This window comes from Perognathus longimembris, chromosome 11, assembly GCF_023159225.1.
Source record: "Perognathus longimembris pacificus isolate PPM17 chromosome 11, ASM2315922v1, whole genome shotgun sequence".
In the NCBI taxonomy this organism is placed as follows: domain Eukaryota; kingdom Metazoa; phylum Chordata; class Mammalia; order Rodentia; family Heteromyidae; genus Perognathus; species Perognathus longimembris.
The window spans coordinates 19,559,951-19,577,902 of NC_063171.1; the positions used below are offsets into that span (position 1 = coordinate 19,559,951).

The window sequence follows — 17,952 nt, forward strand, 5'->3', positions numbered from 1 at the left end:
AAACAGCACAAAACAAAAGAGAAAGCTATAGGGTAGGTAAGAAAGGGAAGAAAGGGAAGGTTGAAGAATATTGTATTTTAAATTTAATTTATTGTTTTTTTAATTTTCCTTTTAACTAATTTAATTTAACAAATTAATTTATTTATTTGGACAGTACTGGATTTTGAACTCCGGGATTTGAGTTTGCTAGGCAAGAGTTGTACCTCTAAACCATGCCTCCAATCCTTGTTGCTTTAGTTAAGTTTTGCCCAGCTTGGCCTTGGATAGCAATCCTCCTATAGATACTACTCGTGTAGCTGAGAGGACACACACCAATACACTCAGCTTTGTGTTAGTTGAGGTAGAAGTTTCATCAACTTTGTACTTATGCTGTCCTTGAGCCACAGTCCTCTCAATTTCATCCTTCCAAATGGTATTACAGGTATGAGCTATCACACCTGGCCTATATTCTAGTTTTCTATTTTATGTCTATACTGATACTTGTCTGGCTTATTATCATTGTCATTAACTACGATGATCTTCTAACAAATTATCACACATATAACACAATATTAAACTATTTGCCCTTCATTTTGTTGCAGATTCCCATTTGCCCTTTCTGGTAAATTCTTTCTTTTCAAAGTATCTCAACCATAGAATTTTTTTTTTGCCAGTCCTGGGCCTTGGACTCAAGGCCTGAGCACTATCCCTGGCTTCTTTTTTCTCAAGGCTAGCACTCTACCACTTGAGCCACAGCACCACTTCTGGCTTTTTCTATACATGTGGTGCTGAGGAATCGAACCCAGGGCTTCATGTATACAAGGCAAGTACTCTTGCCACTAGGCCATAGTCCCAGCCCCTCAGACATAGACTTTTGATTCACTGATTCTTACTATTTTTCTCCTTCTCCATTCTGTCCTTGGTCAAAGAAACCTTGGCCTCTATAAGCATGCATCTCTATGCTTATTTTATTCATTTTATTTATTTTACTACATACCACTTGTCCTAAAAAGGGGGCTGTACCATATGCTTACTTCCTCAGACATTCACAAGCTAGCAAAACTTCAGAAAAGAGGGTTATTAACATCTTATTTAACCAAAGAAGATACTGAATATATATTTATTTGGTCATAAATCCTTTTTACATTGCCTGTGCTTTTCTACTCCCTTGCAAGCAGGAATGGGCCCCAGACCTGTTATTAAGCATGTCATTACATTGAAAAATACCAAATCAAAATCAATCTGGAACCCTGAACAGATCTGAAGAGATCACACCAAGCAGGGTTGTCTCCTTCTTACAATAAACTCCATTTCAGGGCTGGGGATATAGCCTAGTGGCAAGAGTGCCTGCCTCAGATACATGAGGCCCTAGGTTCGATTCCCCAGCACCACATATACAGAAAACGGCCAGAAGCGGCGCTGTGGCTCAAGTGGCAGAGTGCTAGCCTTGAGCGGGAAGAAGCCAGGGACAGTGCTCAGGCCCTGAGTCCAAGGCCCAGGACTGGCCAAAAAAACATTTTTTTTTAAAAAAAATAAATAAACTCCATTTCAGTGGCGCTCTGCCTCAGCCATTGCCTCATCTTCAAGGTGCCTTCCTCCCCTCTCTCTGTCCCTTCACACCAACTCCCCCAGTCCTTGACTGCCAGCCAGATTTTCCCCACCGTGAAAGGAATGTGATTCATCAAGTTCACCTCAAGCCCTAAATAAACACTTCTGAAACAGAGGCATTTTACATGGATTTTCGCATTTTTCTGTTGGTCTGGCAAAGTGTGGGTGGTAGTTGTGTCTGGCTACACTGTATGTATGCTGCTTCTCTGGTGCAAAGGTATTTATTATTATAATAACTATAATAGCACAGAGTTGCTGACCCTAACGGTGTTTCTCCTAAGAAATACCTCTAGGCAGCCAGACACAAGCCGATCCACCCTCTACCACCCACAATCACCCAGAACTACAGATCAAAGGAGCTGGAGGAGTCTCTTTAAACAATGGTGCCTGGCAGAGAACTGCAGAATCCCTGGGGCTCCTGCTGAGCGCTCCCACCCCTCACTAACTTGACAGGTTAGGGCAGGAAGCAAAGGGGCAAAAAGCTGTTTCCAAGCTATAGACTTAGGAGAAAGAAAGAAAACAGAAGGAATTTCCTAGGGTTAGATTTGAGCAAGGCATTGGAACACTCACCATCCAAGCTAGTTCATTGACAGCTTTCACAATTTCCCATAAGACATATTGAGTTGAGCAATTACTACAAATTGTAATGGTTTGGCATAAATAGGATAGGTTAGCTGCTTCAGATTCTCTTTCTGCTGTTCAAAACTTATAAACATGTTCTGCTCTTACTGAAGTGATTGAATCTCTACCTTCAAATAATTTATGGTATCATCACTAGTAACAAAAAAAATTTAAATACAAAAATTTTCAAGTCCTTGTATACTTTATCCATGGCAAACTATCCAACTTTATCTTATGGCTTTTCTTCATTGCATAGCAAGGGGTATTTGGACTCAGGGCCTTGAACTTGCTATGCTGAGACTCTACCACTTGCACTACTCTTCTAACCCTGCTTTTGCTGGTTATTTTTGAGATGAGGTCTCTCAAACTTTTCTATCCAGGCTGGCCTCAAATCTCAACCCTTTCACTCTCAGACTCCCACGTAGCTAGCAAATCCCAGCACTTTCTCATTCACTGGGCCCTAACACATAGATTTTTTTATATATTTTTTTTTATTTTTAGTCCTGGGCTAGTCCTGAGCTTGGACTCAAGGCCTGGGCACTGTCCACTGTCCAGCTTCTTTTTGCTCAAAGCTAGTACCCTACCTCTTGAGCCACAGCACCACTTCCAGCTTTTTCTGTTGATATAGTGCTGAGGGATTGGACCCAGGGCATCATGCATGCTAGGCAAGCACTCTACCGCTAAGCCACATTACCAGCCCCACATAGACTCTTACATATAAATTCCAGGACAGATTAAGCTCTTTGCCATCTCCAGCCTTTAAGCTTGCTCTTCCTTTGCCTGGGTGCTTCTTGTTTGCCTGCTCTCTAAATCCACTTTGCACAGGATAGCCAGAACATTCTTTTTAAGAAGCACAAATCCAATTACATACTTCCTGTTGATAACCTTCCAGACTTCTCTCTTCTCTGATCCTAGCACTCCACCCTTATCTCTCTCATAGCATTTATTGCATTCTATCCTCTGTCATCATTATTTATGGACAGGACTTGTTTCCTCTCTAGCATTTACTCACTGTAGTTTTCCAATAATACTTAATACAGTGCTTGGAACTGTGGTTATAGGATTGGATGGGAGATATGGGTGGTGGGTGGATGGACAGATGGATATGTGATTGGTTGGATGGATGGAGGACAGGAGGGGAGAATGGATGAATGTGCAGATGGGTGGATGGATAAAATGGAAAGAAGAAAGAGAAAAGGAGAAATATATGCATTCTGACTTTAAGAAAGCCAACTAAGAACCTGAACATACAGAAATCTCCCCAAAGTCCAGGAAACATTTCAAAATTTCCCTAACATAGTCCCCAAATTTTCCCAATGCTGGAAAGTTTTTCTTGTTTAGCTACATAGCATTCATTGTAAAACAAAAAAGCGACACCATTTCAACAACAAAAATGCACAGTGTGATGGACAGAAAATGAATTAAGACACCAGACATCAGTGGCTCACACCTGTAATCTTAACTATTCAGGAGGCCGAGGTTTGAGGGTTGTGGTTCAGTGCCAGCCTGAGCAGAAAAGTCCGTGACACTCTATCTCCAATTAACCCATCCAAAACTGAAAATGGAGCTGTGGCTCAAAGTGGTAGAGCACTAGCCTTGAGCTGAAGAGCTCAGGGTCAGCACCCAGGCTCTGAGTTCAAGCCTCAGGACCAGCACAAAAAGAAGAAGAGGGAGGGGGGGGGAGGAAGAGGAGGAAGGAGGAGGAGGAGGAAGAAGAAGAGAAGGGAAGGAAGGAAGGAAAAAAGGAAGGAAGGAAGGAGGAGAAGGGAGAGGAAGAAGGAAAATAAAGGAAAAAGCAAGACTTGAGAGAGGAAGGTGAGTGGGGTTTTCTTTCAGATAGCTGCATGTTCCAGAGGAACTCCCCTTGCCCCAAGCCTGCTGGCTTTCAGTGTCTCTGAGCTTGGAGCTGCAGGGCCATCTATGGGCCCTGTGGAAGGGAAGCAGGCCCAGGGCTTGGGAGGAGGGACAAGGGTCTGAGGCAGCCTCCAGAGCATGAGATCAGCGCGCCCTGCTCCTGTGGCCTTGACAGGTGGTGAGTGCTTGGCATGTGTCAGGAGCTAGGAATCCGGGTCAAGTTTGAACCTGACAGTGTTGGTTCTCTGGTTGTAGTTACGTTCAGCTGCTTAGCACACTAATACCGATGCAGTGAGACAGCGGCACACTTACATACTGTTACCTGTAATCTGGGAATGAATTCAAGTCTGAGCTATTCAAAGACAACATCCAATCCCCTCCTCGTTTAGAAGGAAGCTGTGTGCCCTGGGAGTCTGATCCGGCCTCTGGAGCTCCTCATTCCCTTTCTGAGACATCAAATCTTTTGGTCTGCTCCTATTATGGAAACTCTCTTTCCTTGAACACTATGAGGCTGCACGGCCAGGTTTCATCCTGGCATCAGACCTTCCTCAGGTTAACTCTTTGCTGGATCTTTTTATTCCAATTTGAAATGTTGGTGTGCCTCAAGACAGAGGCCTGCACCTTTCTGACTCCTCACTCTACAGCCCTGTCCTCCAGGATTGCAGCCCAGGCCAGGGTTTCTGTGACTCTGATAGGACTTGGCATCCCTGGCCCAGGTTTCCTTCCCAGTGCCAGCACTCGTGCCCAGCCATCCGCTCTACGTCTCCAACTGGTTAGCTCAAAGCTCTTTAGACAATATCTGTTTTAAAAGCAAACCCATAATCTCAGCTACTCAGGAGGCTGAGATCTGAGGTCTGCAATGCAACAGCAGCCCAGGCAGGACAGCCCACAAGACTGCTATAGTCGATTAACTACCAGAAAAGACCAGTAGTGGAGCTGTGGCTCAAGTGGTAGAGCACCAGCCTTGAACCCAGACCCTCATTTTAAGCCCCAATACCAGCACGCGCACACACACACACAAACTCATGAATGTCTGATGAATAAAGAGCTTCCTGAGTTTTCTGTGACTGCTCTTTCCTCTTTCCACTCAGCAGTCAGAAGATCTTGACACAATTACAAATGTTAACAAAAATCCTCTGCTTAAAGCTGTCGGGTGCCTTTCAATTTAAACTTTCATTTTAACACTGCTTTCATTTTAACACTGTCTCCAAGGACTATCACAGTGTTATCTTGTATTGTGTTCCAGAGTAAACTTCATGTCGATCTCTCTCTTCATATTCATTGTCTCTTTCTTTCTCTCTCTTCCCCCTCTTTCCCTTTCTTCCTCTCTCCCTCTCATTCATGTCACTTATACTTCATTTTATGTTTCCATTCCCTCTGCTTCTTAAAAATTCTGGCTTTGTAAAGATAAGTTAGTGGATAAAAATATCAACTGGTGCCCTCTGCTTTTCTTCTGTTAAAAGAAGTTACCCTAAAAATTAAACGCTAATTTGTCTTATTTGATACTATTCCCCCACTTCCTAGTCAAAGAATGGGGTCTCCTGTGAGCTGACAATCCTCTTCTATAGCAGAGAGTACTTGTCACCTGCAGGAAGTCAGCTTTTGGCATGAGGTACCCAGTACAAAGCACCCTTGCCAATAGCAAGACTGAACATGGAATAAAATTCAAGTTGGGCCAGGCACTGGTGGCTCACACCTGTAATCCTAGCTACTCAGGAGGCTGAGAGCTGAAGGTCACAGTTCAAAGCCAGCCAGCGCAGGAAAGTCTGTAAGTCTCTTACCTCCAGTTAACCACTGGAAAACCGGAAGTGGTACTGTGGCTCAAAGTGGCAGAGCACTGCCTTAAGCAAAAAGAGCTCAGGGACAGTGCCCAGAGTTCAAGCCTCACAACCAACCCCCCCCCCCAAAAAAAAGAAGGAAGGAAAGAAAGAAAAGAAAAGAAAATTTAAGTTGGAAGACATACATTCCCTTAAAAAAAAAATCTAGCAAAGGTTTGTTTCCAGTATATGTGCAATGTTCAAAAGTGCCCATTAAATAATAGCAATCTTTCCTAATGTATTTTATTTAATGCATATTAATTGTACTAAGGATTTTCATTATATGTCCCTACATACATATAATGTACTTTGATTAAATTCGTCCCTTTTAGCCTCATGTAATTTTCCCTCCTCAGATCATGTACTTCTTGCTTTTTACTAATGCATTTTAAAACAATTTTTATGGCTATTCAAATTGTACATTGCTTCAGAAGTATGAAGTCAGCTATACCTGGCATCTATCATTTTGCTACCAAAGACATTGGAAACTATGATCCGTCTTCAGATCAGACCTCCTCAATGTTTTCATCCTGAAAACAATGTTTTCATCATTCTCACATACAACAATGAGAAGTTTGCCTTTTCTAGTTTTAATATCTCCTATATGGGATTTTTCTGCCCAAAGTTCAACGTGTTTCTCAACTTGAGTGAATAAAACAAATATGATCATTTCATCATTAAAGCTGGTCTTGAATGAACTTCATGGGTAAATGTGGGAACATCTAGCCAGGTGCCGGTGGCTCACTCCTGTAATCCTAGCTGCTCAGGAGGCTGAAATCTAAGAATCGTGGCTTAAAGCCAACCCAGGCAGAAAAGTACATGAGACTCTTATCTCCAATAAACTACTTAGAAAAAGCCAGACGTGGCACTGTAGCTCAAAATAGTAGAGTGATAGCCTAGAGCACAAACAGGCTCAGGGACAGCATCTAGGCATATATTATGTTCTGATTTATATGGAAGTGCTCCAGAGTAATACATTAAATGTGTTTTTTCAGTCATTTAAATGTGTTATTGGCTAGATCCTTTTAAGTTATCTAATAGATAGGTACATCTCTTTTAACCTTGTATGGCTTTTTGGAATAAGGTTTTCCTACAAGGAGACTGTGGTAGGCTTTTTCCTACCACTCCATCCTTCGACAAATGTACTCAAGATATGTGTGGGCATGCACTTGCTATGTATCTCAGTTTTGATATAAGGAGAATCATTCCATTTACAATTCCATTTACAATGCTGGAAAAGCACATATAAAATACACTAAAAAAAACCTCTTTCTTAATAATTAGTTCCTGAGAGATATTCTGCTTGAAAGGATCATTTACACCTATTATGCTTGAAGTGAGAAGAATGAATTGAATGGGCTATTAGGAGTCCAACCACCAGCATATGTCCATGAGAAGAAGTAATGAAGAGCCCACAAAGAGACTGAACTGAGGAGATTCTGCCGGAATGCGGGAGCAACATGCCCCAGTAGCACAAATGTGCTGCTTCTCAACTACTTCCTCTCAGTTCAGCCAGCTGTGTTTTCCCCTCTGAGCTAACAGCTCTCAGCACCCCCGGGACAACTTCCTAGAAGGGACAAGACTGGCATGTTGGGATTATTATTAGACACTGCTATCACAAAGTAGGTAAGTCGATCTGAGACGAGAAGTATTTAAGATGGGCATGATGGCTTATACCTATAATCCCAAATACTCAAGAGATCTGGAGAATTGCAATTCAAGGCCAGGCTGAAAAAAAGTTATGGAGACACTCATTTCAGCCAGTAAAAGCATAAATTGGATAGTGGTCCAGTCCAACCTGGGCATAGAAAAGCAATCCTCTCTTTAAAAATAACAAAAATTACAGGAGAAAAAAATGGTTCAAGTGGAAGAATACCTGGCCTAGCAAATGCAATGCCCAAGGCCCTGAGTTCAAACCTCAAATTGAGTGAATAAAACAAATCTGATCATTTCATCATTAAAGCTGGTCTTGAATGAACTTCATGGGTAAATGTGGGAACATCTAGCCAGGTGCCGGTGGTTCATGCCTGTAAGCCTAGCTACTCAGGAGGCTGAGATCTGAGGATCATCATGTGATTCTCATCACCAATAACTATTGATTATAACCATCACTAATATATAGATGATAGAAAGATAGATAGACAGACAGATATTTAAACCTGGGCAACCCCAACAAAGCAGCAATGATCTGAAACAGCAGCTTCTGTGACGTTTATGTGTTCAAGGATCTGGCCAAGAAACTAAGCAACTTCTGAAAAGACCCCAAAAATCTCTAGCAGGGGAAGAAAAACAAGCTTTAGTCAAAACTATGCACATATGATTAAAATATATACCCACTGAGAACAATGCTTGGGAAAACAGCCAATCTTTGGGGCCTCTACATTGCTGTCCCTTCATACCTCACAGCTCTGGTGCCTGGCTTCACAACAGCCCTCTGTGAAAACCTAGGCATTCTCCCCCTGTCTTCTCCCCTCTGGTCTCCCTCTGCTCCCTGATCCACCCGCCACCCTTCCCCCCCATCTCTATATACAGAAACAGAGACTCTTAGGAGACACTTCAAGGTCACTATCATCTTGGTTCTGTGGTGCCATAGTGCCGGGCTAGATTTACCTCCCCTGGTGCGGGGATGCTAAGCTTACTCCCTTATCAGTGCTCCCCTTTTCACCCTCTCCCCTGGGCTCCCGACCCGCGGGCGGCCAAGGTGGAGCGAAGGGACACGGGCAAGCCTAAAGTGCACACGGCTGAACGAGATCGCCTTTTCCTCCCTCCTTACCCACCAAGGAAGCCAGGAGCAGACGGCTCTTGGAGATGCTTTGGAGAGCAATCTGGTTTAATCGGGAGGGGCTTACAGTAATATAATGATGTTGACGAGGATTGAGCATGAGCTGGCAATAGGCTGGCGAGCTTGTCCATCCAAGAGCAGCTCCCAAGGACCTCCCTCATGGGCTAACGTCACTTCCCATAGTACCGCCCTCTGGGCAAAGCCCACGAAAAGGGAGCACATGTGCTGGCTGGTGCAAGGTGGGGGGATGGTCTCAAAGCTATCCCTTCTGGTTCCAGACCCAGAAGGAGATGGGTGTGGCTTACTTCCACACTGCCCCAGGGCTGGGGGAAGGGCGGTGTCTTGGGAGCGCTCTCATCGCCCTTCCCCCTTAAGGCCAAGATGAATCCCCAACACCATAGTAACAGGGAAAGTGGTAGAAATAGAAACTTGTAAGACATCTTCTGTGTCATTGCAGCTAAGCGATTGTACAATTTGCCTGATTTTTGCATTAGTTGTGGGATAAGCTTTGGAAAATGTGGAAATCCATATTCCCACAATAAATAACAATTCAAAAAACCTGGAAACAGCAGTTGGAATTCTGTAACTGCTTTGCCACTGACTTTGTAACTGACTTAGACCACTGCTCTAATACCACAGAAGGGAACAACGCAAGCCCCCACATTGATTTGGGTTGGAGGGACCATCATATATATAGATATCTATATATATATAGATATAGATCATCATATATATAGATATATATAGGTATATAGATAGATATCTATATATATACAGGGTCAGCCATGGGGCTTGAATTTGGGGCCTGGGTGCTGTCCCTGAGCTTTTCTTGCTCAACTATAGCGCTCTACCACTTTACCCCACAGCTCCACTTCTGGTTTTGGAATAGTTAATTGGAGATAAGAATCTCACCAGGGCTGGGAATATGGCCTAGTGGCAAGAGTGCTTGCCTTGTAGACATGAAGCCCTGGGTTTGATTCCCCAGCACCACATATATAGAAAAATGGCCAGAAGTGGTGCAGTGACTCAAGTGGCAGAGTGCTAGCCTTGAGCAAAAAAGAAGCCAGGGACAGTGCTCAGGCCCTGAGTTCATGGCCCAGGATTGGCCAAAAAAAAAAAAAAAAGAATCTCACCAGGACTTTTCTGCCTGGGTTGGCCTAAAACTACAATCCTTAGATATCAGCCTCCTGAATAGCTAGGATTACAAGTGTGAGCCAGTAGCGACCAGCTTAATAGACGTGTGTGTGTGTGTGTGTGTGTGTGTGTGTGTGTGTGTGTGTGTGTGTGGCTGTATTTGGGTTTGAACTCATGACTTCATGCTTACTAGACAGGTGAGCCACTGCATCAGTCCCACCAGATTTTTGACATAAAGAAGAGTATGTTTGCCTGGCGCAGTGGCTCACATGGATATTTCCATCTACTCAGGAGATAAAAATTGAGAGGAGATAGAGATTAGTACCCCAACTCAATGAACAAGCTGGGCATAGTGGTTCATGGTTATAATTGCAGCTACACAAGAGGCATAGTAGGGATATCATGGTTCCAGACAAGCCTTGGCAAAAAGCATAATACTCTATCTGAACATAACTAAAGCAAAAAAAAAAAAATGGGTGGGTGGGAATATTGCTTAAGTGGCAGAACACTTGCTTAGTGATTTCAGGGCCCTGAGTTCAATCCCCAAGCACATATCTGCTCAACAAGGAGAGATCCATACAGACATACAGTCACCCACAGACACTGAAAAGACAGCTTTTGGCTCTGGATGAGATTCAAATATTACATCATCTATCTGGGGATTATATCACAACATAACCCACAAATGACTCAGAAATCCATGGGGCTTAATCTATGACTAAACAAGAGTATTCCAGAATCAAGGAAGCTCTATTTCTGCTCTGGCCTATAATAGACAATTCAAATCTGTCTTTGCAAATGTCTCCAGGAAAAACAATTTTGCAGTACAGTTGATCCACTAAGAACTTAAAACATAAAACATATTCCCCCGGTTGTCTATATGCCATAATTTCATGTCTGACTTTCCCCAGAACACTGATCACAAGTCAATAACTTTGCTCAGCTTCTTGGACCACGGGAGATAAACCAATGGCTGCCCTGGGTTCAGCAAACCAGAATTCCTGTGCCTACACAGGAATTCATAGCTCAAACTCCAACACAATTCTGTATTCCTGCTTACTCAAGATATTTAAATATAACTTACCAATATTATTCCTCAAAGGGAAAAACCATCGCCCTTAAATAGCTATAAAAATCTCACAGCAGAAGACACTTTCAATCATGTAAGCACTGTTTGGAGAAGACACAGTAATGAAATGATCTCACTGAATGTATTGGGATGAGAGAGACTGAATGATGCAATGCATTCTCATGACTGGCCCTCATCTCCACAGTTGTGAATGCTGAACATTGTCCTACATTAGTTAGAGATGACTCTGTTGAAGGCCAAATGAACTCTTCAGGAATTGTTATACTTTTTGAAATGTTTTGGAAATGCTGTACTTTCTGGTGATAGCATTAAGAAGAGATTCAAAGCCAGGCATGGTGGTACCTGTCTACAATCCCAGTACTTGAGAGGCTGAGACAAGAGCTCAGATTGTGTTGCATAGCAAAGTCCATCTCAAAGGAAAAGAATAGGAAGGAAAAGGAAGAAGAAGGAGGAGGAGGAGAGGAGGAAGAAGACACTAATAAGGTTGTATCTCATCATGTAAAATTAGTAAAAAACAGTATGACAAGTAGCTTTAGAAAGGCAAACAGGTTAGTGTTGAGGATGAATGGAAGAGTGAATGCAGAATTGGAGTTATGGCTCAAGTGAGAGGCACTAGTCAGGAGCGACAAATCAATACTTCTAAGTTAGTATATTTTTTATAAATTATGTGACTTTACATAGTTCTGTGTGACAAATTTAAAGATAAATTTGACTATGACATCTTCTTGCTTAATGTTTTCAAAATCAAGTTGACCAAAAATTCTTTGTGGGGAGAAATGGGGTGAGGAAATTATCCCCAATGGGAAAATGAAAGAGTACCTTCTGTGGCATCATCAGATTGCCATAGATGCATGTTCTAGAACAGCATGTGAAAAAGAAAAAGCACGGAACCTGATCTTTCAATGACAATCTGCTTTGGGTTTTTGTCCAGAGTCGCTTTGTTGTCATGAGGTGAATCTCAGGCATCTTTAAGCCTGAGCAGAAGGGATCATCTGTGTTCTTGAGTTTATGGAAGAGTGAAGAAGAGCCCTGCTGTAGTTTGTGTCTGGGACATTCACCCAAAGGTCTGGTATTTGTGGGCTCATGCTTGGTCCACAGCCCATGGTTCTATTGGGAGATGGAGGAGGCTTTTGGGGGTGGGCCTAGTGGGAGGAGTTAGGTCACAGGGAGTGTGCCCTTGTAAGGATACTGTAGAGTCCTAATCCCCACCCCACCCCTCGCTTCTCAGCCACCATGACGCTGCATGGCACAAGTTCCCTATCATGACCTGTCACTTTACCCAAGCCCAAAGGTCATGGAATGAACCATGGATTAAAACCTCCAAAACTGTGAGCCAAAGCAAAGCATTTCCCCATTTAAGTTGATTGTCTCAGTGATATTGTTACAGTAGCAGGAAGCTGGTTAACACCATTCACAATTCACCACTTGAAACTCAGATGGCAGCTGGATATGATGGCCAAAAATCTATCATCCCAGATACTTGGGTGGTTGAGACAGAAGGATCACAAGTTCAAGACCAGTCTACATTCGATCTCTTGTCTCAAAAACCAACAAATGCACAAACAAATATCAGAAGACACAATCATGATATTCAGTGCTTACAGAACAGCTAGTTGTAATAGTAATATAGAACATGCAGAATACTTACCAGGCAGTCTGCACAGTGCTATTTATTATCTTCATTTTAGAGATAGGCAAACTATAAGATAGTTTGCCCAAGTTACACCATGGTCAATGACAGGACAAGCATTTGTACCAAACAGCTGACTCCAGAGGCTGCACTTCTGTGCAGTGCTATGCTACCTTGATTATTTAAACAATAGCATCTATAAGGGAACAGAAAGCTTTCTAGGGATCACTCTACTACCCATGGCACCTCTTTCCCAGATCAAGATATAGAAGACACCACACTAATAAGCTATGATTGTCTTGGATTCTAAAACCACTACTCTAAAGGAAACTTGATTTTAAAATTCACCTGATGGCTGAAACTAGCAGTGTCATTCTTTGCATGGATAAATTGGGATACCCAACATCAGTTATCATTCTTGTGCTGTTGAGACTCTTCCTTGATTAACAGAAAACTCTTCTGTCCTCCATACTTGCTCCTCCTCCCTTTCATTGCCTCTGTCTCTCCTTTGTGAATGTGGAGCTTTCTCCCATCTCCCCATCCTGGCTTACCTCACCTGTGGCCAAGGCTCTGCTTTCCACCTGTGGACTCCTGAATTTATATCTCCATCCAACTTCAAAATCATAATTCCAGTGCTTCCCTGGAGCTGTTGGGCATTTCCAATTCAACAGGACCCCTCTCTCCTCTTCACCCACTGACTTATAACTTTGGTCCATCATAGACTGCATGCGTGCGTGCGAGCGTGCGTGCGTGTGTGCGTAGTGGAGTACTGGGGTTTGAACTCAGGAGTACTGGGGCTTGAACTCAGGGCATCTTGTACTTGCTTGGATTTTTTTTTTTTTTTTGGTCAAGCTGACACTTTATCACTTAAGCCACATCTTCACCTCTGGGGTGTGTGTGTGTGTGTGTGTGTGTGTGTGTGTGTGTGTGTGTGTGTGTGTGTGTTAACCAGAGATAAAAAGATCTTAGCCTCCTGAGTGGCTAGGATTATATATGTGTGTGCGCTATGAGCACCCAGCTAGTATTCCTTTGTTCTAACTATTTCTTCTTACTCATATACCTAATTCACAATCAGGAGATCATCAAATTCCTTAGATTTTACCTTCTAAGTGTTTCTATAAGTTGTTTTTTCTTTGTTATTTCTTCCATACTCACCTCTCATTTGTATTACTGCCAAGGCCATGGTGATGGAGAAAGGTTTCTCCACTCTACTCTCCACACCCTTAAATGAATTAATCTAATCATGCCCATCCCAGCTTCCAGTCCTCCACAATTCCTTGCCTACCAGGCTAGATCCTAACTGCACACTTCAAGCTATGAGCTCTCAAAGGGGAGTCCTTAGCCTGGTTCTGGTGGCTCACTCTTGTAATCCTAGCTACTCAGGAGGCTGCAATCTAAGGATCATGGTTCCAAGCCATTCCAAGCAGAAAAGTCCAACAGACTTTTATCTCTAACTAACTACCAAAATAGCCAAGTGGTAGAGCTCTAGTCTTGAGCAAAAAAGCTCAGGGACAGTAACTAAGCCCTGAATTCAAGCCCCAGGACTGGCACCTCAAAAAGATGTGCAGAATGAGGAGCCTTTGTCTTTCTTACTGCTCTCTGGCCATAAGTTCACAATATAGAGGACAGACTTGACTCTAGACTGTGTGTGTGTGTGTGTGTGTGTGTGTGTGTGTGTGTGTGTGTGTGTATGCTGGGCACTGTCCCTGAATTTTTTCACTCAAGGCTAGCATTCTGCCACTTGAGTCACAGCTCTACTTTTGGCTTTTTGATGGTTAATTGAAGATAAGAGTCTCAGGGACTTTCTTGCCCAGGCTGGCTTTGAACCATAATCTTCAGATCTCAGCCTACTGAGTAGCTAGAATTACAGGCATGAGCCACTGGTGCCCAGCTAGCTCTAGCATTTTTAAAAAGAAATACGACTCCAGACATTTTAGTGCAATTTACAATCATCTTTCAAGCTTTTGACAGCTATGCAAGGTAGCCCAGCACTGTTGCTTCCGTGTCCTAGGTGAAGAAGCAGACTCCAACTTGATGAGGAGCCTGAAAGCTGACTAATGAGGAACTAGGAGGAAAATGAACCAAAATTGGTAGCCAGATCAGGCTGACTAAAGCCTGGGCTTTAGCTGAGACCAGCCCTCAACGTCTTGCTGATGATATCTTTGTGGTAAATTCACCTGGGGGCAAAAACCAGAAAGCAGCTTCTCTACTTTGGGACCTCACAGTGCAGCCTACAGGATCCTCCCATTCTAGTTACTTTGGTTCGGGACAGGTACCACACACTCTTAGCCCAAAACTTTCAGCACATCTTGGCATCCATGAGTATGTGTGTTTTCACCCTAACCTCAAGATTTTCACATTCCCTTTGAGCCACCAAATGAAACTTCTAGCAGTCAGTCTCCAAGAAGAAGGAAAGTCTAAAAATGAGGCTGAATGCTCCCTCTGACATCACATCTTTATAGGATGCTCCACAACTGGCCCATTCCTGACAAGGTTGAGTCCCAGCTCTGAGCTCTTGGGTCAGACTTTATTTAACAATTGATAGCATCCTACATACTTTATTATCTATGCTAACACACATATAACCTCAATTATAGCCAAATGAGGAAATTGCTTCATTCATTCCTTATCATATAAAAAATATGTTTCTTATTCCCTTATTACTGTTATTATATAGTTTTAAAAAAGAAACATTTTAGATGGGGGGGAAACCCTAAGAATCTTTGAACCAATAACCAAATCCTTGAACCATTCCTGCTGTAGCTGTCTGAGTGGCCTCAAGTGACTCTACTTCCAATTGCTTGCCTTTAAAGTCAAGAGATTCTAAGTTAATAAGCAGTTAGTTTTAATTCTGTTACAGATTATTTTTTACTTTTAGGATGTTTTCTACAAAGTTCCAACTACTTATCCTAACACTAACGGGACCTACACCACGTGACCATTTTTATACATCAAAGAAATTATACTATATATATTTTACCTGTATATGATGTTTTCCTATACACAATGAAATGATTACTACAGTCAAGCAAGTTGATATACTTATCACTTTAGTTATTCTTTTTGTGACAAGCATACTTTTTAATGTAGTCAGGGATGATGGAGTAGAAATTAATTTCAAGACTTCTGGAGAAACTAGTAAAAGAACTGTAATCAATATAGGGTGTGAAAGTGGTCCTTAGCCTTGGATTTATTGAGTGATTACTGAAAGAGCCTGTGGTACAGCAAGCTATATAACCCCTGGGTAATTATAAAAAACTTCCTGGCTACCAGTCAGCCACAGGGAAAACACCGGGTGTATGTTGTCAGAGCTGACACATGTCTGGTAAACAGTTGCTAGGTTCTCACAAAGTTGTTACTTATATACACTTTACTTCTCAGACAAGACTGGGGTGGGTGCCCTAGATCAAATCAGGCAATGTATTACCTAGGCACCTAATAAATGTCTGTTAGCTGAGTATTCCTTCCATGGAAAGACTGAGAAGTGCCATGGCACGAAAGTTACAAGTACTCTCAGGCTTATTTTCCATCTCAAAAAATGAAACATGAATTACAGAAGCAAAGTTGCTTTCCTATCTTTACTTGTAGAGATGGAAAAATTCCCACCAAGATCCTATTAATCCATGCACAGACTAGGAAAGCCATACATCAGCACATTACTGTTTCAACAGAGGCCTCTTGATGGAAATTTTTTTTAAAAAAAAAAAAAGAAAGAGAGAGAAAAGGAGAAAGAACTTTTCCCAAGCAAGGAGAAGCCTCGTTTAACACAACCCTCGGGTTTCACATGTTTTAAATCGGCATTATCTAACTATTGCTGTCGCTTTAATCTAGGTTCTTGCCCACGTGGGGGGTCCTGGGGTCTCGAGATCAGCCATCAGGAAAAGGCAAGTTCACAGCCAGGGCTGTGGACGCCTCTCACTCACCTTCCCTCCTGGAGGTGGCCCGGGCCGCAGGCAGGAGGAGCGAGACGCAGAGGTAGCAGCAGAGCCACAGGGCAGGCATAGCCCGGCCGCCGGTGCCAGGCCTGGGCCTCAGGGTCGCTGCGCTGGCTGGGCTGGGAGTCTGCGCTCGGCTGTGCCTTCCTCCTCCTCGATCAGGTGGTTTTATCGACTCCCCTACCTGACTCAGTCCTGACAGGAAGAGAGCCTGTGTTTCTCGGGGCGTGACTCACCTGTGAACAAGGAGGACCCAGCCCTCGGAGGCAGACGAGCACTCAGCGCACCCCAAGCTGTGAGCTCGCCGCCCCCTCCCCCTGTCAGCTCCCCTCCCCCCTCCCTCGCCACGAGGAGGGGAGCGAGGAGGGCCCACAGCACACCTGGCCCAGGTCCAGGGTGGGGCACAAAAGCTGTGGCCCGGGTTCCTTTCCTTCTTCTGGAATGTTCCAGCAGCTCCCCCACAGCCCTTCTCTCCCGGGGTGGTCCAGGGCAGAGTTCACAGAGATGGGGAGCAGCCCATCCCTTCCTCAAACTGGAAGGCCCAGGTTCCCATGCACAGACTCAGGAAGAAGCCAGGATTCCTTGTGGACTCTGTTCTAAAACACACTAAGGCAGTCCCACAGTCCCGCAGCGCCCACCAAGGTTCAATCTCCCTATGAAACACAGCAGCCTCACCTCCCCAGCACCCCTCTTTCCCTCACAATGGCCTGGATGGACCAAGGGTTCTCTCCCAGGTGACCCTAATTCCTTAGCCCCTGACCCAGCAAAAGTCACTGAGGACAGGCCAGCCTTCCCTAGGCTAGGTATCAATCTGTATCCCTAACAGCTACTACAGAGTGTGTTTCAGCCCAGGCCCATCACATCTCCTGTCCAACTGGCTGAGATGGAGGATCCCATTGGGCATGCCTTTAACACCTTCCAGGAAATTGCTCCTGCCTACCAACGATCCCACTGGAAAATGCTGCCACTAATTTTATCAGGCAAGGCCATTATGACAGCTGAAGTAATATCTAGAAAATGACAAACCTTGGTATGTCCTCCACTGCCTCTTCTAAAGAGGCCAGTGACAATAACTGAGAGACAGCTGTCAATCAAAGAGAGGGCTTTGGTTCCTGCTACAGATTAAAAAAGAAAGTTAGGAGCATTTATATAAATACAACATGCAGAGCAATCACTCCTTTTCTCCATCACCAAAGGCCCCCAGTAAATACTGTTCACTGACTAAATGAATGACCATTTTGTAGATAGTTCTATGGATACTAAGACAAATCACAAACAATACAGTCCATACATGACCATCAAATGATGTGAGAACTTCAGCCTAAGAGTGTGAGGAGACCACTGGCTGTGGATACTTTGCACAGAAAAGTGGAGCATGCACCAGATGTTTAGGTACAAGCAGGAAGCCCACTGAATGGAGCAGATTAGATTTTATACCTCCTGTAAAATCTCCAGCGCACACACACACACACACACACACACACACACACACACACGAAGTA

At 43.5% G+C, this 17,952-nt stretch overlaps 1 protein-coding gene across 1 annotated transcript in view; it reads right to left on the reverse strand.

Moving 5' to 3' along the window:
• The window catches only part of Lamc2 (laminin subunit gamma 2), a 66,649-nt gene extending 50,069 nt beyond the window's left edge, over positions 1-16,580 (reverse strand). Inside the window, exon 1 of the mRNA XM_048357293.1 lies at positions 16,439-16,580. Within this exon, the coding sequence (XP_048213250.1) occupies positions 16,439-16,517 (79 nt within the window). The 5' untranslated portion in view covers positions 16,518-16,580. The remainder of the gene's footprint in view (positions 1-16,438) is intronic.
• Between the last annotated feature and the right edge of the window lie 1,372 nt (positions 16,581-17,952).